The sequence below is a fragment of the Bombina bombina genome, chromosome 5 (genome assembly GCF_027579735.1).
Source record: "Bombina bombina isolate aBomBom1 chromosome 5, aBomBom1.pri, whole genome shotgun sequence".
In the NCBI taxonomy this organism is placed as follows: Eukaryota; Metazoa; Chordata; class Amphibia; order Anura; family Bombinatoridae; genus Bombina; species Bombina bombina.
The window spans coordinates 875846519-875870934 of record NC_069503.1 but is presented as its reverse complement, the minus strand read 5'-3'; the positions used below and the strand labels follow the sequence as shown (position 1 = coordinate 875870934).

The following is a 24416-nucleotide window of genomic DNA, read 5'->3' as shown; positions in this document are numbered from 1 at the left end:
ACAAATACTTTGCAGTACCGGTTTACACTGATGTGTTTCCGGTCCCTAAGAGGTTTTCGAAAATTATTACTAAGGAATGGGATAGACCAGGTGTGCCGTTCTCTCCCCCTCCTGCTTTCAAAAAGATGTTTCCCATAGATGCCACCATACGGGACTCGTGGCAGACTGTCCCTAAGGTGGAGGGAGCAGTCTCTACCCTAGCTAAGCGTACAACTATCCCCGTCGAGGACAGTTGTGCTTTCCTAGATCCTATGGATAAAAAATTGGAGGGTCTCCTTAAGAAAATTTTTATACATCAAGGTTTTATTCTCCAGCCCCTTGCATGCATTGCCCCAGTTACTGCTGCAGCGGCCTTTTGGTTTGAGTCTCTTGAGGAGGCTCTACAGGTGGAGACCCCGTTAGACGATATTCTAGACAGGATTAAAGCTCTGAAGTTAGCTAACTCCTTTATTTCTGACGCCATTTTTCATTTAGCCAAGCTAACGGCTAAAAATTCAGGTTTTGCCATTTTTGCGCGTAGGGCGCTATGGCTTAAGTCCTGGTCAGCAGACGTTACTTCAAAGTCTAAGCTTCTTAACAACCCCTTCAAGGGACAGACCCTATTCGGGCCCGGTCTGAAGGAGATCATTTCTGATATTACTGGAGGTAAAGGTCACGCCCTTCCACAGGATAGGTCCAATAAGTTAAGGACCAAACAGAATAATTTTCGTTCCTTTCGAAACTTCAAGAGTGGCGCAACTTCAGTTTCCTCTAATGCAAAACAAGAGGGAAATTTCGCCCAGCCCAAACCAGTCTGGAGACCTAACCAGGCTTGGAACAAGGGGAAGCAGGCCAAGAAACCTGCGGCTGCCTCTAAGACAGCATGAAGGAGTAGCCCCCGATCCGGGACCGGATCTAGTGGGGGGCAGACTTTCTCTCTTCGCCCAGGCTTGGGCAAGAGACGTCCAGGATCCCTGGGTCTTAGAGATTGTTTCCCAGGGATATCTTCTGGACTTTAAAGCTTCATCTCCAAAGGGGAGATTTCATCTCTCACAATTATCTGTAAACCAGATAAAGAGAGAGGCATTCTTACGTTGTGTTCAAGACCTACTGGTTATGGGAGTGATCCACCCAGTTCCAAGAGAGGAACAGGGGCAGGGATTATATTCAAATCTGTTTATAGTTCCCAAAAAAGAGGGAACGTTCAGACCAATCTTGGATCTCAAGATCCTAAACAAATTTCTCAGGGTCCCATCCTTCTAGATGGAGACTATCCGAACCATCCTCCCGATGATCCAGGATGGTCAATATATGACTACCATGGACTTAAAGGATGCTTATCTCCACATTCCGATTCACAGAGATCATCATCAGTTCCTCAGGTTCGCCTTCTTAGACAGGCATTACCAGTTTGTGGCTCTTCCCTTCGGTTTAGCCACGGCACCAAGAATCTTTACGAAGGTTCTAGGGTCCCTACTGGCGGTTCTAAGGCCACGGGGCATAGCGGTGGCTCCTTACCTAGACGACATTTTGATACAGACGTCGACTTTTTAAATCGCCAAGTCCCATATGGACATTGTTATGGCCTTTCTGAGGTCTCACGGGTGGAAGGTGAACGAAGAAAAGAGTTCTCTCTCCCCTCTCGCAAGAGTTTCCTTCCTAGGAACACTGATAGATTCAGTAGAAATGAAAAATTTTCTGACAGAGGTCAGGTTATCAAAGCTTCTAACTTCCTGCCGTACTCTTCATTACACTTCTCGGCCGTCAGTGGCTCAGTGTATGGAAGTAATCGGCCTAATGGTAGCTGCAATGGACATAGTTCCGTTTGCCCGCCTGCATCTCAGACCACTGCAACTTTGCATGCTCAATCAGTGGAATGGGGACTACACAGATTTGTCCCCTCTGCTAAATCTGGATCAAGAGACCAGGGATTCTCTTCTCTGGTGGTTATCTCGGGTCCATCTGTCCAGGGGAATGAGTTTCCACAGGCCAGAGTGGACTATAGTGACGACAGATGCCAGCCTTCTCGGCTGGGGCGCAGTCTGGAACTCCCTGAAGGCTCAGGGTTCGTGGACTCGGGAGGGAGCCCTCCTTCCAATAAACATTCTGGAACTGAGAGCGATATTCAGTGCTCTTCAGGCTTGGCCTCAACTAGCTGCGGTCAGGTTCATCAGATTTCATTCGGACAATATCACGACTGTAGCCTATATCAACCATCAGGGGGGAACAAGAAGCCCCCTGGCAATGTTGGAGGTTTCAAAGACAATTCTATGGGCAGAGGTTCACTCTTGCCATCTCTCAGCTATCCATATCCCAGGAGTAGAGAACTGGGAGGCGGATTTTCTAAGTCGGCAGACTTTTCTTCCGGGGGAGTGGGAGCTCCATCCGGAGGTATTTGCCCAGCTGATTCAACTATGGGGCAAACCAGAACTGGATCTGATGGCGTCTCGTCAGAACGCCAAGCTTCCTTGTTACGGGTCCAGGTCATGGGATCCCCAGGCAGCGCTGATAAATGCTCTAGCAGTGCCCTGGTCCTTCAACCTGGCTTATGTGTTCCCACCATTTCCTCTCCTACCTCGTCTGATTGCCAAGATCAAACAGGAGAGAGCTTTGGTGATTTTGATAGCACCTGCGTGGCCACGCAGGACTTGGTATGCAGATCTGGTGGACATGTCATCCTTTCCACCATGGACTCTGCCGCTGAGGCAGGACCTTCTACTCCAAGGTCCATTCAAACTTCCAAATCTAATTTCTCTGTGGCTGACTGCTTGGAGATTGAACGCTTGATTTTATCAAAGCGTGGTTTCTCTGAGTCGGTCATTGATAACCTAATTCAGGCTCGAAACCCTGTCACCAGAAAAATCTATCATAAGATATGGTGTAAATATCTTCATTGGTGTGAATCCAAGGGTTACTCATGGAGTAAGGTCAGGATTCCTAGGATATTATCCTTTCTCCAAGAAGGATTGGAGAAGGGATTGTCAGCTAGTTCCTTAAAGGGACAGATTTCTGCTCTGTCTATTCTTCTGCACAAGCGTCTGGCAGATGTTCCAGACGTTCAGGCATTTTGTCAGGCTTTAGTTAGAATCAAGCCTGTGTTTAAACCTGTTGCTCCGCCATGGAGTTTAAATTTAGTTCTTCAAGGGGTTCCGTTTGAACCTCTGCATTCCATAGATATCAAACATCTATCTTGGAAAGTTCTGTTTTTGGTAGCTATCTCTTCGGCTCGAAGAGTTTCAGAGTTATCTGCCTTACAGTGTGATTCCCCTTATCTGATCTTCCATACAGATAAGGTAGTTTTGCGTACCAAACCTGGCTTTCTTCCTAAGGTGGTATCTAATAAGAATATCAATCAGGAGATTGTTGTTCCATCACTGTGTCCTAATCCTTCTTCAAAGAAGGAACGTCTATTACACAATCTTGACGTGGTTCGTGCTTTAAAGTTTTATTTACACGCTACTAAGGATTTTCGTCAAACATCTGCATTGTTTGTTGTCTACTCTGGACAGAGGAGAGGCCAAAAGGCTTCGGCATCTTCTCTTTCTTTTTGGCTGAGAAGCATAATCCGTTTAGCTTATGAGACTGCTGGCCAGCAGCCTCCTGAAAAAATTACAGCTCATTCCACTAGAGCGGTAGCTTCCACATGGGCTTTTAAAAATGAGGCCTCTGTTGAACAGATTTGTAAGCCGGCGACTTGGTCTTCGCTTCATACTTTTTCTAAATTCTACAAATTTGATACTTTTGCTTCCTCGGAGGCTATTTTTGGGAGAAAGGTCTTGCAGGCAGTGGTGCCTTCCGTTTAAGTTCCTGCCTTGTCCCTCCCTTCATCCGTGTCCTAAAGCTTTGGTATTGGTATCCCACAAGTAATGGATGAATCCGTGGACTGGATACACCTTACAAGAGAAAACAAAATTTATGCTTACCTGATAAATTTCTTTCTCTTGTGGTGTATCCAGTCCACGGCCCGCCCTGTCACTTTAAGGCAGGTGTTTTTTATTTTTAAACTACAGTCACCACTGCACCCTATAGTTTCTCCTTTTTTCTTGCTTGTTTTCGGTCGAATGACTGGGGGTGGCAGTTAGGGGAGGAGCTATATAGACAGCTCTGCTGTGGGTGTCCTCTTGCAACTTCCTGTTGGGAAGGAGAATATCCCACAAGTAATGGATGAACCCGTGGACTGGATACACCACAAGAGAAAGAAATTTATCAGCTAAGCATAAATTTTGTTTTTCTACTACCTTAGTATATTATGATTGCTAACTTTATTTTCATAAATGTATCAATAATTAGAAGTTTTGTTAAAAATCTAATTTCCTACCGTATTTATTCCAACTCCTCCCATTCTCTACTTCTTATATTTCTGGGTTCTGACGTATAGAGCGGTCCCTACCCGCTCTATACCTAGCTCCAAAGCGCATTCACAGTGGCTATTTGTATTGCGCATGCGCTAATCCGATACGGCTCCATCTACTGCGCATGTGCTTCTTGACGAAACTGTTTGTGCCCAGAGAAACGGGAGCGCGCTCCTGATATCTTAGTGTATGGCCTTGTATTGCGCATGCGCAAATCCTGTACGGCTCTGTCTACTGCACATGCGCTTCACGGCAAAACTGTTTGTGCCCAGAGAAACAGGAGCGCGCTCCTGATATATTAGTGTCTGGCCAAATATTTGTGCATGCGTAGATTAATAAGTAGGCGGGTGACGTGGTTTCACGGCCGCCTAACGGCCAGATTTTCAATTGGCTGTTGACAACACGTGACCCGGAGTGAATTTTTTTATTTATTTACGGGTTGAATTTGGATAGTTTATAAAGTTTTGTAAATAAGGCGATAACTTTGATTCCAGCTACATTTAAAAAAAACGATGAATAAAAGTCATATTATTTATGCCCAAAGACTGCTACTGAGGATCGCAAACCAGGTAACTTTACTTTCACTTTAAGGGAAGGTGTTCCCGAAACGTCGCTGTTGTTTTCTGTGCTTAAATAAAATGTATTCTACTTCACTCATTGCTGCCATATCTTTTGGATTGCTCTTGGCCTTGCAACAGCACCAAGAATATTCTCAAAAGTTATAGCTGCCCTTCTATCTGTAATCAGAGAGCAGAGAATTGCGGTGTTTCCTTATTTGGACGATATCTTGGTTCTAGCTCAATCTTTTCATTTAGCAGAATCTCACACAAAACAACTTTTGTTGTTTTTTTCAGTCATGGTTGGAGGATCAATTTACCAAAGTTTCTCGATTCCTCAGACAAAGGTCACCTTTTTAGGTTTTCAGATAGTTTCAGTGTCCATGAATTTATCCATAACAGAAAAGAGACAATTGAGATTGGTTACGGCTTGTCTAAACCATTAGTCTCTATCATTCCCTTCAGTGGCTATGTGCATGGAAGTTTTAGGTCTCATGATTGCAGCATCGGACACAATCCCGTTTGCTCATTTTCATATGAGACCTCTACAGCTTTGCATGTTGCATCAATGGTGCAATGATTATTCTCAGATATCACAACTGATATACTTAAATACCAACACTCAACTCTCTTTGACTTGGTGGTTAAACCATCACCTTATTATTCAAGGGGCCTCCTTTGTTCATCCTACCTGGACTGTGATAACAACAGATGCAACAGGTTAGTGAGCTGTCTGGGGGTCTCTGACAGCACAAGGAGTTTGGAATCCTCGAGAGGCGAGGTTACCAATCAATATCTTAGAACTATGTGCTATTTTCAGAGCTCTTCAGGCTTGACCTCTATTTAAAGAGAGAACTGTATTTTCGGTTTCAAACAGACAATGTTACAACAGTGGCATATGTCCATCATCAAGGGGGGACTCACAGTCCCCTAGCAATGAAAGACGTATCTCTGATACTTTCTTGGGCGGAAACCAACTCTTGTTTGATCACTGCATTTCATAAACCAGGTGTAGACAATTGGGAAGCGGATTATATCAACCGTTAAACTCTACATCCGGGGGAGTGGTCTCTCCATCCTGATGTGTTCTATCAGATTGTACAGATGTGGGGTCTTCCAGACATAGATCTGATGGCCTCTCATCTAAACAAGAAACTTCCCAGATACCTCTCCAGGTCCAGGGATCCTCAGGCGGAATTGATAGATGCTCTAGCAGTTCCATAGTTTTACCAACCTGCTTATCCACCTTTGGTTCTTCTTCCAAGAGTGATCTTAAAGATCATAATGGAACAATCTTATGTGTTTCTGATAGCACCAGCATGGCCTCACAGGTTCTGGAATGCGGACCTTGTCCAAATGTCCAGTTGTTAACCTTGGTCACTTCCTCTAAGACTAGACCTTCTTTCTCAAGGCCCGTTTTTCCATCCAGATCTCATATCTCTAAATTTGAAGGCATGGAAATTGAATGCTTAGTCATAGAGGTTTCTCTGACTCTGTGATTAGCACTATGATACAGGCTCATAAGCCTGTTTCAAGGAAAATATATCACAAGGTTTGGAAAACCTATATTTCATGGTGTTCCACTCATGATTATTCTTGGCATTCTTTTAGAATTCCTAGGATTCTTTAGTTTCTTCAGGATGGTTTGGATAAAGGTTTGTCTGCCAATACTAGGACAAATCTCTGCTCTTTCTGTTTTATTTCACAGAAAGATTGCTAATCTTCCTGATGTTCAGTGTTTTGTACAGGTTTTGACTTGTATCAAACCTGTTATTATATCTATCTCTCCTCCTTGGAGTCTAAGTTGTGGTAAGAGCTTTGAAATATTAAGTTGATGCTACTAAAGATTTCAGAAAGACTTCTAGTCTATTTGTTATTTTTTTCTGGTTCCAAAGAAAGTCAGAAAGCCTCTGCCATTTCTTTGGCATCTTGGTTGAAACATTTGAATCACAAAGCTTATTTGTAGGCGGGGAAGTCTCCGCCTCAGAGAATAACAGCTCATTCTACAAGATCAGTTGCCACATCTTGGGCTTTCAAGAATGAAGCTTCAGTTTACCAAATCTGCAAAGCCGACACTTGGTCTTCTTTGCATACAGTATCTTTACCAAATGTTACCATTTTGATGTTTTTGCTTCTTCGGAAACAGTTTTTGGTAGAAAGGTTCTTCAGGCAGCTGTCTCAGTTTGATTCTAGTGCCTGTGATTTAATTTTTTTAAATTTTTAAGAACTCGTGGACTTCCACATCTTGGGTATTACATCCCATCAGTAACTAGCTCTTGGACTCTCGGCACCTATATGAAAGAAAACATAATTTATTTAAGCACATATCTGATAAATTAATATCTTTCATGGTGGCGAGAGTCCATGAGGCCCATCCATTTTTTGGAGCTATGATTTTTTTGTATAAAGCACATTTCTCCGGTTCCTCTTTTTATGCTTTTACTCTTTATACACCTCACTAACTTGGCTATACGTTAAACTGAGATATGAGTAAGGTGGGAGGTGTATTTGTAGGCATTTGAGGTTTGGGAAACTTTGCCCCCTCCTGTTGTTATTTCTGGAACTAAAAAAGTTTAGAAAGTGTTTTATTAACCCTCAAATGCCTGCATCTCCGTCACAGCTTTGCCTGCACAGTCTGATCAGGAGAGGCTGTACGTCACAACCTTCTTCTCTCCTGCTCGCTTCTCACACTCCCATCTACAGGACTTCTACAGAATAGCGCCTATTTTGTGAAACTATCTGCCTCACTCCACAATACTTTCCTAGTTTTGAAAGTTCTGTTCAGGGATGTATACAACCTACGCTAACGTTTTCTAACCTCAGTTCTTCTCCTCTTTTTGCCATCCCCTTAAACCCCCTTAGCATGTAAGTCTACGAGCCCAGCTGTTTTGTAGATCACCTTCATGAGAGCTTATTTACAACAGTGCAACTCTTGGCAGGACCCTCTACCCACCTGTTCCTTATAAATGCTTCCTTGCATATCATATCCTATGTTTATAGCGCTGTGTATTCTGTTGGTGCTCTACACATAACTTATAATAATAATCACAAACAGGGCTTTGTAGGAATCTCTGGTAGTACATATTCACCAGTACTAAATATGGTTTCACAAGCTTTTTTTCTTTTGCTGTCATTTGGGCCTTCATTATCACTCTTATGTTTGCTCATGTTCCATTAGATCATCCATACAATTAAAGGAAACATTTTACATATAAACCCCAACCAGGAAGGTATACTGTTTACATGGTACTCCTTTTGTGTTTTATACATCATCATTAAGTTCCCTGATAAAGTCCTATGGGTTTTAGTATCATTCTATTAGTGTACAAAAATTATACCTGCGCTAGCTCACAAAGAGTCATGGTTTAAAACCATATCTGCTTTTCCTTATCAAGATACTAACAATTGCTCTTTATGATTGGGTTGGCACTTTTTTTTTTTTTACTATAACACTTATTGTTGCATAAAAAACTTGCAGATTTCTGCAACTGACAATTTTGATTATAGAAAGAATGTTACAATTTATTCAATCAGTTACTCGGTGTTTAAAGTTTTTAATATTATGTTTTTTTTGTTTGTTTTTTATTTCAGGAATATGGAAAGGAGTTTGAAAAACTCTGTGGAAAGGAAGGTTCAAAAATTCTTGACACCAAAGCAGATGCTTTTAGCAAGACTTTCAGACCATTTTTAGACAAAATAAGAAATGAATTGAAGGAGCCAGGCAATTTAAAGGAGTATTCCCCTTGGATGAGTGAATTCAAACCAGAATTTTTACAGAATGAACTTGAGATTCCAGGTTTGTGTTTTCACTCTTTTTATTTTAAAATGAATACTAAATAGAAGCAGTGCTAAGTTTAGAGTAAGTGCATCTCTGTTTTTACAGGAATAGATGGTCTATCCCTAAATAATGTCATGTATTGGAATGCAGGTTTTAGCATCACCAAATATAACGTTTGCTGCTAAATATTTTCACAATCATTTTTTTTTTTTTTTTTGATTAATCTGAAAAAGGCATTCTATATGCACACGCATTCAAATGTATCCGAATTTTCATGCAAAACATTATATGCAACCTCGGCGGTGTTTTGTGAAATTTTTAACAGTGAGTAGACGCCACCTTGGAGTATGGACAAAAATGACTACTTTCAAACCTTCCACCTTCGTTTCATTCTTATTGGGCAGATATCTCTGGTTTTAAAGGGACATTAAACACTAAATAAATAAATGCTAAATAGAATGATGCATTCAAAGATTAGTCTGAGAATAACATGTATATATATATATTATTTTTTTTAAAGTTTTATTAGGTTTTTAAAAATTGACAAAATAAGTGTAAAGTTTTAGATTATATAAAACAATGGGAGCTTCCATGTTGTAACAGGTCAGTTATAAATAGGTCACTAGAGTGTGCAGCCAATGACTGTGTGGAATATAACTGTGTTCTGCACTTTCTTTCTTCTACTAGATACGACGAGTTCACAGATTCATCCTTACTTGTGGGATATTATCCTCCTGCTAACAGGAAGTGGCAAAGAGCACCACAGCAGAGCTGTATATATAGCTCCTCCCTTCTCTCCACCCCCAGTCATTCTCTTTGCCTATACTAGTAATAGGAAGAGGTAAAGTGAAAGAGGTGTTAAAATGATAGTTTTCATTTTCTTCAATCAAGATTTTTTTATTTTAAATGGTACCGGGGAGTACTATTTTTCCTCAGGCAGCATATGGAAGAAGATTTCTGCCTGGAGGTTGATGATCTTAGCAGATGTCAGAATGGCTGAGGAGTATTAGAGAAGCTTCAGTGTGGGGAATGTTTTCATGCTACAAGCATTGAGGTATGTTCAGTCATTTATTTCTGAAGAGACTGTGATATTTCAGAACAGGCCGACATAGTTCCCAAGAGGGAAGGGGTAAGCAGTAAACCTATAGACATAAGAATGGGTATTACTGGAGACCTGTGTATGAATTATTATGAGCTAAATGCAGCAAGAAAATGATGGCAGCATGGTTAGTCACTGGGGCAGCATAATGTTTTTATTTGCTCAAACGGTTAATGATCACTGATGTTGGGCATTGTGCTGGGGGTTCACATGGCTTTATTGTACATTTCGGATGCTTAAATCCACATGGCTAGTTTCTATACCGCTTCCTTGCGGTTTTTTAGGCTGACATTACATCGCATATGATGGGCGGGGCCTAATTTTCGCGCCTCAGATTCGCAGTTGATTTTCACAAGAAGGCAGCAAACTTCAGCTTCGGTTGGGCCCTAACTGAGAGATAGGTCACCGGAGTCATAGTGAGACCTTTGTCAGACCCCTGAGGGCAGGTAGGCGCCACAGCAGAGCTGTGGCGAGGTGCAGGGGGTTCTTTAAGTTGTTTTCATACCATTTTAAGTATAACGTTTTTTCTTATAGAGGTTAATTTGTCCCCCAAATTTCTCAGAGTCCCATCGTTCAAGATGGAGACATGAACGATTTTGCCAATGATCCAGGAGGGTCAGTATATGACCACTGTGGACCTGAAGGATGCGTATCTTCACATTCCTATCCACAAAGATCATCATCAGTTTCTAAGGTTCGCCTTTCTGGACAAAGATTATCAGTTTGTGGCCCTTCCTTTCGGGTTGGCCACAGCTCCCAGAATCTTCACAAAGGTGCTAGGGTCCCTTCTGGTGGTTCTCAGGCCGAGGGGCATAGCACTAGCGCCCTATCTGGACGATATTCTGATCCAGGCATCAACTTATCATCTGACCAGATCTCACACGGACATTGTGTTGGCGTTTCTAAGAACTCACGGTTGGAAAGTGAATGTAGAAAAGAGTTCGCTAGTTCCACTAACAAGAGTTCCATTAGGTAGACATGAAAATATTTCTGACGGAGGTCAGAAAGTCAAAGATTCTAAATACTTGCCGAGCACTTCAGTCCATTCCTCGGCCATCAGTGGCTCAGTGTATGGAGGTCATTGGATTAATGGTAGCAGCAATGGACATTGTTCCGTTTGCTCGCTTTCATCTCAGACCACTGCAGCTGTGCATGCTCATGGAGAAGTAGAACAAAGTCCAGCACACAGGTGCTATCCTGCAAAGTCACAATGACCTGCTTCCAAGGTCAAGATAGTGAATTCAAAAAAACAGAGAGTAGTGACAGCATAGATATTTATTCGTGAGACAGCAGGACAAACAGCAACGTTTCGAGACTTCTGTCTCTTTGTCAAGCTAATGTGTACAATAAACTAGAACACCTTATATAGCAATCTACCACCAGGTGGCGCTAAAAACACAGGTAAAAATTAACCTGTTATATACTAAATATATTTATCATATAACACATATAAATTATTTACAGAAGATACTCCATAATTATCGTTTCAATAATATATTTCAGAGATTGGCAATTGAATTTAAGGTAAAATGTACAAAATTTAAAGTGCAGTGTACAAAACTTACTCAGAAATGGTTCCCTAGATATTTACTAGAAAGTTTACAATACAAAATAAAATTTATAGTGCAATATTGAATTCTGAATAAATTAACAGGAGTTTTTTTAAAAAATATTTTAAATTTTTAATTTTTCAAATTCTAGAATTCAAACACAGAGATAATTTCCCTATATAAACATTGATAGATCCCAGTCCTTATTCATACCATTGGGATACATGGTACCCAATTCATGAATCCAGAATGCTTCACGCTGTTTTAGCAATTTCTCTCTGTCCCCACCTCTACGTAATTTTGGGACATGATCAATGATCTGAAAACGAAGTTGATTTATGGCATGTTTTTTATCTAAAAAATGTTCTGCGACTGGAGCTTTAAGATTTTTAGTTCTTATAGAACTTTTATGCTCTATGATTCTATCGCGTATGCACCTTGTTGTCTCTCCAATATAGCTCCGCCCACAGGGACATTTAATTAGATAAATTACATAATCAGTGTTACAGGTATAGTATCCCCTAATGTAATATTTTTTGCCATTACATGGGTGGTGGAACACCGGGCCTTTAATTAAATTTCCACAACATGAACAATTTAGGCATGCATATGAACCACATCTGTTGGTAGTTATATATCTCTGGTTTATAGTTTTTCTAGATCCTATATCTGCCTTAATTAAATGATCATGGAGATTTTTGCTGCGTTTGTATGCAGGCATAGGTGGTTTCTGGAATTCTAGAATGTTAGGGTTACATTCACTCAATATATTCCAATGTTTCCTCACTATTTTTTGTATTGCCGGACTGAGACTAGAAAATTCTGAGACAAAGGCTAATCTACTATCTTTGTCAGTCTCCTTTCTCTTATTTGTAGTTTGTAACAAACTTTCTCTAGGAGTAGACAAAATAGATCTAATTTCCTTTTTAATTAAAGTTGGTGGGTAGCCTCGCTCAATAAACCTTTGACCCATATCTCCCAATCTAGCCTCTACTATATTAGGGTCAGAAACAATACGTCTGACTCTTAATAGTTGGCTTTTAGGAAGAGAGTTTATTAAGGATGGAGAATGTGCACTATCATAATGTAACAAACTGTTACGGTCAGTACTTTTCCTGAATAAATCAGTTTTTAAAGTGCAGCCATCCTTAATCACTCTGGTGTCTAAAAATTCAATAGTTTCCTCATTCCATGTTAGTTTAAATTTGATATGATTGCTGGCAGAATTCAAATCTGCCACAAATGCCATTAGGGTTCCAACGTCGCCCAGCCATACCCCGAAGATATCATCTATGTAGCGCCACCAAGTGGCGCCACATAGAGTAAACCAATTATTACAAAAAACAAATTTTTCTTCGAATACATTCATAAAAATGTTGGCGTAGTTTGGGGCGACGTTGGAACCCATGGCTGTACCTTGAATCTGCATATAAAAGTTGTCTTCAAAAAGAAAATAATTGCAATTTAGTACCATATCAAGTAACTGTAACAAAAAGTCAACTTTCTGTCTGTTCAATTTAGAATCATTTGCCAGCACTGACTCTACAGCTCCCAGACCACTGGCATGTGTAATCGAGGTGTATAAACTGTCTACATCTAAGCTATAAAGAATAAACTTACTTGAAGAGAAGTTTAGAGTATCCAATTTAAGGAGGAAATCACTGGTATCCTTAATAAAAGATGTAGACAGTTCCACATAAGGTCTAAGTATCTTATCTAAAAAAACAGATACATTAGTAAGCACAGAGTCAGTGCTAGCAATGATGGGGCGACCAGGGGGGGTTTCAAGGTTTTTGTGTATCTTGGGGAGGACATATATCACTGGGGTGTGGGGGTGTTTAACTGTAAGAAACTTAACTAGGTCTACATCTATCAAGTTATTTTTAAGAGCTGTATTTAATTTATGATCCAATTCTTTTTGTATAGAGAAAACAGGGTTTTTTGTTAGTTTCTTATAAACAGTACTATCCTCTAATTGCCTATAAATTTCATTAATATAATCAGTTTTGGACATTAAGACTAAAGCTCCACCCTTATCGGCTCTTTTCAATATGATATCCTTTTTTTATTTTATTGCTTCCAAAGTTTCAAATTCTTTTTTGTTAAAATTCACTAATTTTAAATTGTTGTTAAAATAATTTTTCCTATGATTAAATTGCTCATTAGTTTCAGTAATGTGTTGAAGATGTTCAATATCCTTTTTAACTAAATCTATATAAGTTTCCACACTATGATTTAATTGGTTAGGAATAAATGTACTCTTATTGCGTAAACCAAGTTGCTGCATAGAAATACTTTCTTTATTTTGCACTTTAGGTTTATCTTGATACGGAATATTACTAAAGAAGGCTTTCAATTTTAGAGTACGAAAAAACCTAAATAGATCAGTTTGCAATCTAAAAAAATTACATTTCTGCTTTGGACAGTAAGATAGTCCTTTGTTTAAGACGGAAAGTTCATCAACAGTAATGTCAGCCTTAGAGATATTTACCACGTTGTTAACGGTTATGCTTTCTTCTGAGATCGAAGTTGAAGATTTGATTTCACTTTGTTGGTCGTGGTCTTTTTGGCTTTTGCGGTGTTTTTTTCCTCCACGCCTTTGTCGGCGTCTGAGTCCCCCGGAGATGTGCCTGATGATTCCGAGCTGCTGCCATGGTATGCCGATATCCCTCCGCGGCGTCTCTGACGACCGGAAGTTGTTCTGCGGTTGGTGCCTTCCGGATCATACCGCCACCGATAGACTCTACCTTGGGTATAATCTTTTTCATCTCGGCTGAATTTGGTACGTTTCCGTACTTCGATCTCTTTTCTGAGATCATCAATCTTGGATGTAGTATCTGTCAGTATTTTGTTTGACTCCTCTTGTGGCAGGGTATGTTTAATGGTGGATTCCATCTCTGTTAGTATTGTTTGTTGTTGTACAATTTCTTTGTTAAGGCAATCAACTGTTAGTACCATAATATCCATAGAGCATTTATTTAATATTTGCTCGAATACATCACAGTAATCTTTATTATCCCGCATTAGTGTAGGGCGGGCATTCATACGCAGTCCCCGTGGGATTCTTTTTACACGATGATATTCCGCTAAAGTTCTTGCATGTAAATCATATGTAAGTTTTTTCTTTGCAAGCTTTTCATATTCTTTTACTGAAGTATCTGAAGGAGCCATCTGTAGGAAATCTCTTTGGCCTTTGGTGAGGGTGGTGATTCTTGAGGCTTCCATTTCTGAGTAAGAAAAAGTTTTAAATCCTGCTTGTGTCTCTTCCATTGTTTCACACAGTTCTGTGTAATACTGGTGCAGGGACTTTAAGGAAGCAAACAGCTAATGGAGAAGTAGAACAAAGTCCAGCACACAGGTGCTATCCTGCAAAGTCACAATGACCTGCTTCCAAGGTCAAGATAGTGAATTCAAAAAAACAGAGAGTAGTGACAGCATAGATATTTATTCGTGAGACAGCAGGACAAACAGCAACGTTTCGAGACTTCTGTCTCTTTGTCAAGCTAATGTGTACAATAAACTAGAACACCTTATATAGCAATCTACCACCAGGTGGCGCTAAAAACACAGGTAAAAATTAACCTGTTATATACTAAATATATTTATCATATAACACATATAAATTATGTACAGAAGATACTCCATAATTATCGTTTCAATAATATATTTCAGAGATTGGCAATTGAATTTAAGGTAAAATGTACAAAATTTAAAGTGCAGTGTACAAAACTTACTCAGAAATGGTTCCCTAGATATTTACTAGAAAGTTTACAATACAAAATAAAATTTATAGTGCAATATTGAATTCTGAATAAATTAACAGGAGTTTTTTTAAAAAATATTTAAAATTTTTAATTTTTCAAATTCTAGAATTCAAACACAGAGATAATTTCCCTATAGAAACACTGATAGATCCCAGTCCTTATTCATACCATTGGGATACATGGTACCCAATTCATGAATCCAGAATGCTTCACGCTGTTTTAGCAATTTCTGTCTGTCCCCACCTCTACGTAATTTTGGGACATGATCAATGATCTGAAAACGAAGTTGATTTATGGCTCAGACAGTGGAATGGGGATTATGCGAATTTATCTCCTCAGATAAGTCTGGATCAGGAGACCAGAGACTCTCTTTTTTGGTGGCTGTCACAGGATCATCTATCCCAGGAAATGTGCTTCCGCAGGCTAGCATGGGTAATCGTGACAACGGACGCCAGCCTCTTGGGCTGGGGTGCAGTCTGGAATTCTCTGAAGGCTCAGGGTATTTGGACTCAGGGGTCTCTACTACCAATCAATATTCTGGAACTGAGAGCAATATTCAACGCGCTTCAGGTGTGGCCTCAGTTGGCTTTGGCCAAGTTCATAAGATTCCAGTCGGACAATATCACGACTGTAGCATATATCAATCATCAAGGGGGAACAAAGAGTTCTCTATCGATGATAGAGGTTTCAAAGATAATCACTCTTGCCATTATCAGGAATCTATATCCCAGGTGTAGAGAACTGGGAAGCAGATTTTCTAAGTCGTTAGACTTTTCATCCGGGGGAGTGGGAACTCCATCCGGAGGTGTTTGCATCATTGATTCGTCAATGGGGCACACCGGAATTGGATCTGATGGCATCTCGTCAGAATGCCAAACTTCCTTGTTGCGGGTCCAGGCCAAGGGATCCCCAAGCTGTACTGATAGATGCTCTAGCAGTAACTTGGTCGTTCAACCTGGCTTATGTGTTTCCACCATTTCCTCTCCTGCCTCGTGTGATTGCAAGAATCAAACAGGAGAGAGCTTCGGTTGTCCTAATAGCGCCTGCATGGCCACGCAGGACTTGGTATGCAGATCTAGTGGACATGTCCTCTCTGCCGCCGTGGAAGCTTCCATTGAAGCAGGACCTTCTCATTCAGGGACCCTTCCAACACCCAAATCTAGTTTTTCTACAACTGACTGTTTGGAGATTGAACACTTGATTTTATCTAAGCGGGGGTTCTCTGATTCGGTCATTGATACTTTGATTCAGGCACGTAAGCCTGTCATTAGAAAGATTTACCATAAGATATGGCGTAAATATCTTTTTTGGTGCGAATCCAAGGGCTACTCATGGAGTAGGGTTAGGATTCCTAGGATTTTGTCTTTTCTCCAAGAAGGATTGGAGAAGGGATTATCAGCTAGTTCCTTGAAAGGACAAATTTTTGCTTTGTCAATTCTACTACACAAGCGTCTGGCGGATGTCCCAGACGTTCAGTCTTTTTGTCAGGCTTTAATCAGAATCAAGCCTGTATTTAAACCTATTGCTCCACCATGGAGTTTGAATTTAGTTCTCAATGTTCTTCAAGGGGTTCCGTTTGAACCCATGCATTCCATAGATATTAAGCTTTTATCTTGGAAAGTTTTGTTTTTAGTTGCTATCTCTTCTGCTTGAAGAGTTTCTGAGCTTTCTGTGTTACAATGTGATTCACCTTATCTTATATTCCATTCTGATAAGGTGGTTTTGCGTACTAAACCTGGATTCCTTCCTAAGGTTGTTTCGAATAAGAATATTAATCAGGAAATTGTTGTTCCTTCCTTGTGTCCTAATCCTTCTTCTAAGAAGGAGCGTCTGTTACATAACTTGGACGTGGTTCGGGCCTTGAAGTTTTACTTACAAGCGACCAAGGATTTCCGTCAAACATCTTCTTTATTTGTGGTTTATTCTGGAAGACGTAGGGGTCAAAAAGCTACGGCTACCTCTCTTTCTTTTTGGCTGAAGAGCATCATCCGCTTGGCATACGAGACTGCTGGACAGCAGTCTCCTGAAAAGGTTACAGCTCATTCTACTAGAGCGGTGGCTTCTACATGGGCTTCTGTTGAACAGATTTGTAAGGCTGCGACTTGGTCCTCCCTTCATACTTTTTCCAAATTTTACAAATTTGATACTTTTGCTTCTTCAGAGGCTATTTTTGGGAGAAAAGTTCTTCAAGCAGTGGTGCCTTCTGTTTAGGTATCTGTCTTGTCCCTCCCGTTCATCCGTGTCCTGTTGCTTTTGTATTGTATCCCACAAGTAAGGATGAATCCGTGGACTCGTCGTATCTAGTAGAAGAAAAGGAAATTTATGCTTACCTGAAAAATTGATTTCTTCTACGATACGACAAGTCCACGGCCCTCCCTGTCATTTTAGACAGATTATATTTTTGTTTTTCAAAACTTCAGTCACCTCTGCACCTTTTAGCTTTTCTTTTCTCTTCCTATACCTTCGGTCGAATGACTGGGGGTGGAGAGAAGGGAGGAGCTATATTTACAGCTCTGCTGTGGTGCTCTTTGCCACTTCCTGTTAGCAGGAGGATAATATCCCACAAGTAAGGATGAATCCGTGGACTCGTCGTATCGTAGAAGAAATCAATTTATCAGGTAAGCATAAATTTCCTTTTTCTAACCGGAACTGAAAAGCTCACAATTTTAGAATGGAATTACAGGAAAAGGGGACAAGATAAATAATGAAAATATATTGCAGACTTTTTTGATATATACCATTTACCATTTTATATTACCATCTCAAAGTGTTTAATGTTCCTTTAAGGCACTGTGGGTGGAGAAATTTGGGCAGACAAACTCTTAAGTGTGATTGAAGGGTAGAGGCTTGTGCCTTTCTCTCAGGCTTGTGTTATACTGTTTTGAAGGGCAGCTCCAATGGACACCACCATCTTGGATGTTTTCACATGCATTTACACTCACACATTATTAGCAACATAAATTATTTTTACTATGAGGTGCATATACTGCATTATAGGAGCTGTCCTAGTCTCCCTTTCATCTCTTAGTTGTTTCTGTCTGCAGATATTCCTGAGCCCTACCATTCTCATGCCTCTGTGTCAAAAAGGTAAGACTTTATTTCCATCTTAAGGGGAGGAAAGTCCACAGCTTCATTCATTACTTGTGGGAATTAAGAACCTGGCCACCAGGAGGAGGCAAAGACAACCCAGCCAAAGGCTTAAATACCTTCCCCACTTCCCTCATCCCCCAGTCATTCTTTGCTTTTCGTCACAGGAGGTTGGCAGAGAAATGTTGGAAAATTCGGAGTAGTCTCTTATGGAGGGTAGTACTCTTCGGAATGGGACTGGAGTTTTAAGTAGTCTTGTTAGGGTATTGAGATGCAGGGAGAGTCTTTCTGCGAAACCATCCAGACTCATATTAACAGCTCCTAAAGCAATCAGTGTTGACAAGTTTCATGGCCTGCTTTCTATCACTCAAGTCCATGTCAGGAGCAATGCTACAACACTGTCAAACTTGAGAGGTCGTGTTCCTATTCCACAGCGTAGATTCTGGTAAGATTGTTTCATTTCTTATACCTGTAATGATAATGCAAGAAGACAGGGTCACAGTGTGACTCCTTTTTTCTGTATAGAATCAAGGGTTAATATCTCCAGAAGGTGATTATTGAACAGGGGGGGGATGTATACATTATTGTTTTATTGTGTTTTTTTGCTGCGATATGTGTGAGATGTGGCTCTGGCAATGTGTGAACAGTCAGGTTCTTCTGTTATTTTGATACTGTGCAGCCAGTTTAGTTGGTGCGTTTTTTCTCGGCTGCAGGGACGGTCCTGCATGGCACTCCATGTAACAGGGTGTGGCCTTATTCTCTTCCTTTTCCTGACCGTCAGTTGCAGGAGATGAAAGCGGTTTCTCTGTGGGCCTGGGTCATAGGAGGTGGTGAGTGCCCCGGCCATTTTGAGTATAAAGGTGCCATTTCGTTTTCTATAGTCCATATTAAAGGCGCAAGCTATGGAGGACTCTGATGCGTTAGCAGATTCTCCCTCTTTGCCTAAATCTAATGCCTGTGTTTATTGTGAGGAGGCTATGGTATATCCGCCTGCTCAACTATGTTCTACATGCCTTGATAAAATAGTGATATCTAAAAGGAACAAAATGTTTAGTACCACTGAGCCGTCCACCAATCATCTCGGTTTACACATGCAGCTCCCCAGTGCACTACTAATCCTCCTGTGGGAGGGGCCCTGTGGCTGCCAGATTTTGCTGATCAGTTGCAAACGGCGGTGTCTGCGGCTTTAAGTGATTTTCCTTGCTCTGCTAAGTGCAAGCGAAAGGTTAAACATTGCTATCCTTCCCAGGGATCCTCTACTCTGTTGGATGTATCTGAGACTAGATTATCCGCTCAGGCTGAGGACTCTCTCTGGGTCGGAATCTGCGGCTCTAATCCTCCGGCTGTAGAGGAACCAGACTTTAGGTTTAGGATGGAGCACATTTACGCTTTTTATTAAAAGAGGTGTTGGCTACTCTTGAGGTTCCGGAACCGAAGTTGCCGGAGGAACCTTCTATTCCTAAGCTTGATAAGTTTTATGAGGACAGGGTGGTGCCCCACATTTTTCCGGTTCCCGTAAAGATGGCAAATATTTACGTTTAAGAAATTGTTCCCGGTTCCTGATTCTCAGCTAGAATTGTGGGGATCTTTTCCTAAGGTGGATGGAGCTATCTCCACGCTCGCTAAGCGCACCACTATCCCACTTCAGGATAGTTTGTCGTTTAAGGAACCCATGGATAAGAAATTAGAGACCCTGTTAAGAAAAATGTTTCATCACACAGGGTTCGTATTTCAGCCTCCAGCGGCGGTCGCTGCGGTGGCCGGAGCCACTACCTATTGGTGTGACTCTCTGTCAGAGATGATCGAGGTGGAGACTCTCCTCGATGAGATACAGGAAAGAATTAAGGCATTGAGGGTAGCTAATTTATCTGTGATGCAAATTATTCACTTGAATGCTAAGACATCAGGCTTTTCTGTTCCGGACCGGAAGGCCCTGTGGTTGAAGTGGTCTTCTGACATGACGTCCAAATCTAGATTACTTGCCCTTCCATTTAAGGGAAAGATTCTTTCGGTCCAGGCCTGGACATATCCATATCCCTTTTGTTGGGACAAGTCCCAACGACAGCAGCCTGCCGCGAAGCCTGAGCAGTCCAAGGGAGCTTGGAAACCTTCTCAGTCTTGGAATAAAACCAAGCAGAGCAAGAAGCCCGCTGAGACAAAATCGGCATCAAGGGGTGGCCCCCGATCCGTCTCTGGATCTCGTAGGTGGCAGGCTATCTCTTTTCGCGGAGGCTTGGCTGAGAGACGTTCAGGATCCTTGGGTTCTGGAGGTTATTGCCCAGAGTTACAGGATAGGTTTCAAGACTCATCCTCCCAGGGGCAGATTCCTCTTGTCAAATCTGTCGTCAAGACCACAGAAACGAGATGCCTTTCTAGAGTTCGTGAGGGATCTCTCCTCTCTAGGAGTAATTGTACCAGTACCTCTAGCAGAAAGAGGTCTAGGGTACTATTCAAACCTTTTCGTGGTCCCAAAGAAGGAGGGCACATTTCACTCGATTCTGGACCTTAAGTGCTTAAACAAGTTTCTGTCGGTCCCATCATTCAAGATGGAGACGATAAGGTCTATTCTGCCCTTAGTTCAAGAGGGTCAGTTCATGACTACAATAGACTTGAAGGACGCCTACCTTCATGTGCCAATACACATGGATCACTTTAAGTTCCTAAGATTCACTTTTCTGGATCAGCTCTTCCAGTTTGTAGCTCTCCCCTTTGGTTTGGGGCAGCCAAGAGTCTTTACAAAGGTTCTGGGAGCATTGCTTGCGGTGGCGAGATTAAGAGGTATTGCAGTAGCACCTTATCTGAAAGACATCCTGGTCCAGGCTCCGTCCTGCCAGCTGGCAGAATACCATTCGAGAGCTCTTCTACTTCTTCGTTCTCATGGGTAGAAGATAAACCAGTACTAGAGTGGAGTTCCTGAGCACGATAATGGACTCTATATCTATGAAGATATTCTTGACAGATCAGAGACATTGCAAACTTGCCTCCAACTGTCTTGCCCTTCTAACCTCTTCAAGGCCATCCGTGGCCCGGTGTATGGAGGTGATTGGGCTCATAGTTTCCAGTATAGATGTCATTGTTTTCATCAGGTTCCATCTCCGGCCTCTTCAGTTGTGCATGCTGAGGCAATGGAACGGCGATCACTCGGATCTATTCCATCAGATCTCTCTAGACAACCGGACGAGGGACTTCCTCTCTTGGTGGCTTTGTCCGGATCAGCTGTCCCAGGGGACATCCTTCCTGAGACCATCCTGGGAGATTGTGACTATGGACGCAATCCCCTCAGGATGGGGAGCTGTTTGGGGTGCCAGTAAGGCACAGGACTGGTGGAGTCGGGAGGAGTCGCTTCTTCTGATCAAAATTCTGTAACTTTGAGCGATCTTAAACGCTCTGAGGGCTTGGCCCCTCCTGGGTTTGTCCCAGTTCATCAGATTACAATCGGACAACATTACCTCAGTGGTTTACATCAACCACCAAAGGGGGGAAGGAAAGCTCCCTAGCCATGAGGAAAGTATCTCGGATTCTGGAATGGGCAGAGAACAACAACTGCTCGCTGTCAGCGATCCACATTCCGGGTGTGGACAAGTGGGTAGCGGATTTTCTCAGCAGACAATCGTTTCATCCGGGGAAATGGTCTCTTCAACCCGAAGTGTTTGCAGAGATTTGCAAAAGATGGGGGACTCTGGAGATAGATATCATGGTGTCCAGACTCAACTTCAAGCTACCCAGATACGGGTCGCGGTCCAGGGATCCCCAGGCAGAACTAATAGATGCCTTAGCAGTGCCTTGAGGATTCAACCTAGTCTACATATTTCCACCGTTACCACTTCTTCCTCGAGTAGTGGTCCGCATCAAGCAGGAGCAAGCATCAACTAATTTGATTGCTCCGTCGTGGCCGCGGAGGATGTGGTTTGCGGATCTGGTGGGGATCTCATCGCCTTCTCCGTGGAGGTTGCCCTGTCACAGGGATCTGCTGGTACAGGGCCCCTTTGTACATCAAAATCTAGATTCTCTGAGGCTGACTGCGGGGAGATTGAACGCTTAGTCTTAGCCAGGAGAGGGTTTTCTTAGAGTGTGATTGATACTCTCATTCAAGCCAGGAAGACGGTCACCAGACGCATCTATTATAAGGTGTGGAGGACCTACTTACTCTGGTGTGAGACTCGTGGGTATTCTTGTCATAAAGTTAGGGTATCCAGGATACTTCAATCCAAAAAAGGGAAAGGGAGCAGCCTTGAGTAAAAAGCGAAACTTTATTTCCATTATTAAAATGGAGACTGATACCCAAAAACAGTTACACTGTATACACGTTTCAGCGTCATTACATTAGTCTCCATTTGCCCATCCGTGGAGAATTTTAATGATGGAAATAAATTTTCGCTTTTTACTCAAGGCTGCTCCCTTTCCCTTTTTTGGATTGATATTTTTTGCCTGACTTGAGCAGCCTTCCTTCATTTGTGGCGTTTACTTGTTCCAAGGCTCCATTGGATTGATCCCTGCATCTGATTCTGACTGCGAGTGACGACTGTGAGCGAAGTCTTTTTGGCATCACGTGACCTGTGCGGATTAGTAAGGTGAAGGTGGAGAATCCGGCATCCACGCTGTATACAGAAGAGGAGCCGAGACAACAAGTGGGTGTGTATTATTTCTCCCTTTTTACCGACCCGTGGAGGGGTCCTGCCAGACGGGCTGTTGGCCAATACCAAGTCGCACACCCAGGAGGGTGCACTCACTCAGTTCAGCGGGGATCTTTGGATTATCAGCAGCAGCGCTGCAGCTGCGGATGTTTGCAGCTTTCAAGAGTGCCCATTCCTGTATCCTAGAGAGATTCTTCTTACAGCTAACTTTGGTTATTGTAGTTGTGGGAAATACGCAACTGTGGGAGCAATTCTGCCTCTTTTTCCTCAGAGGGATATTGTTTACATAAGGAACTTTGGCCACTCACCAACATAGTGGGATCTTTATTCCTGTGAATTATACGTTTTTGCCTTTTACACGTCATATACAGTATTCTCTCGGCCTAGCACTCCCTTTTCTGGTTCTTTATCCAGGATACTTTCCTTCCTCCAGGATGGTTTGGAGAAGGGATTTGCTGCCAGTTCCTTAAAGGGACAGTATACTGTAAAATAGTTTTTCCCTTAATGTGTTTACAATTGCTTTTTTTACCAACTGCAGAGTAAAAAATGTATGAAAATTAGCTTTTTAAGGTTTATTTGTGTATATTAAAGCTCTGATTTTGTGTTTTGAAGCCACAACCTAATAAAATAGGTTGAGCTTGTAGGTATAATCAGACCTCATTACTGTATCACATTGTGCACATATACCTGCTTCTTTATCTTATATCTGTCCTTAAAACAATCACCAATACTTTGAGAGAACAATGGAAAATCAACATTTTATTACCTTATCTCTGCTTTATCACACTGGGAGTGTAATTTCTTCTGCTGGCTGTGTTTACAAAGCTTATCTATAGCTGGTACGCGCGGCCACAAACTTTCAGAATAGGTGGGGATACCACATGCTAAATTAACAATTTCAAATGCCAATATAAGGGTAAAGTAAACAATTTAATACACTCCAGCAGGTAAAGTGGATCATTGGGAACAAATTAAAGGGGAGAAAATTTTTGAGTAAACTGTCCCTTTAAGGGGACAGATTTCGGCTCTATCTGTGTTGTTACACAAGAAGCTCGCTGGGCTTCCTGATATACAGTCTTTTGTTTAGGCTCTATCCAGGATCAGGCCTGTATTTAGACTTTCTCCTCCTCCTTGTAGTTTAAATCTGGTTCTTAGGGTATTGCAGAGGGATCCGTTTGAGCCTATGCATTCTCTTGATATTAAGGTTAAGGTTCTTTTTCTACTGGCTATTGCTTCGGCACACAGAGTCTCTGAGTTGGCGGCCTTGCAATATGAGCCTCCTTACTTGGTTTTTCATGCCGATAAGGCTGTCCTTCGCACTGGGTTGGGATTTCTCCCGAAGGTTATGTCTGATCGCAACATTAATCAGGAGATTGTAGTTCCTTCCTTCAAAAGAACAGTTACTTCATAACTTGGATATGGTTCAAGCTTTGAAATTTTATCTTCAGGCTACGAAGGATTTCCGACAGACTTCAGCGTTATTTGTTGACTATTTAGGGAAGCGCAAAGGGCAGAAGGCTTCTTCCACTTCCCTATCTTTTTGTCTGAGGAGCATGATTCTCCTGGCTTATGAGACAGCGGGACATAAGCCTCCTCAGAGGATTACGGCTCACTCA

The 24416-nt window shown here is 41.8% G+C and overlaps 1 protein-coding gene across 1 annotated transcript in view; it reads left to right on the top strand.

Annotated features, from left to right (window-relative positions):
- Positions 1–24416, top strand: part of PRKDC (protein kinase, DNA-activated, catalytic subunit) — a 2064551-nt gene that overhangs the window by 1831295 nt on the left and 208840 nt on the right. Inside the window, 1 exon segment of the mRNA XM_053715028.1 lies at positions 8480–8684. Coding sequence (XP_053571003.1) covers positions 8480–8684 — 205 coding nt within the window.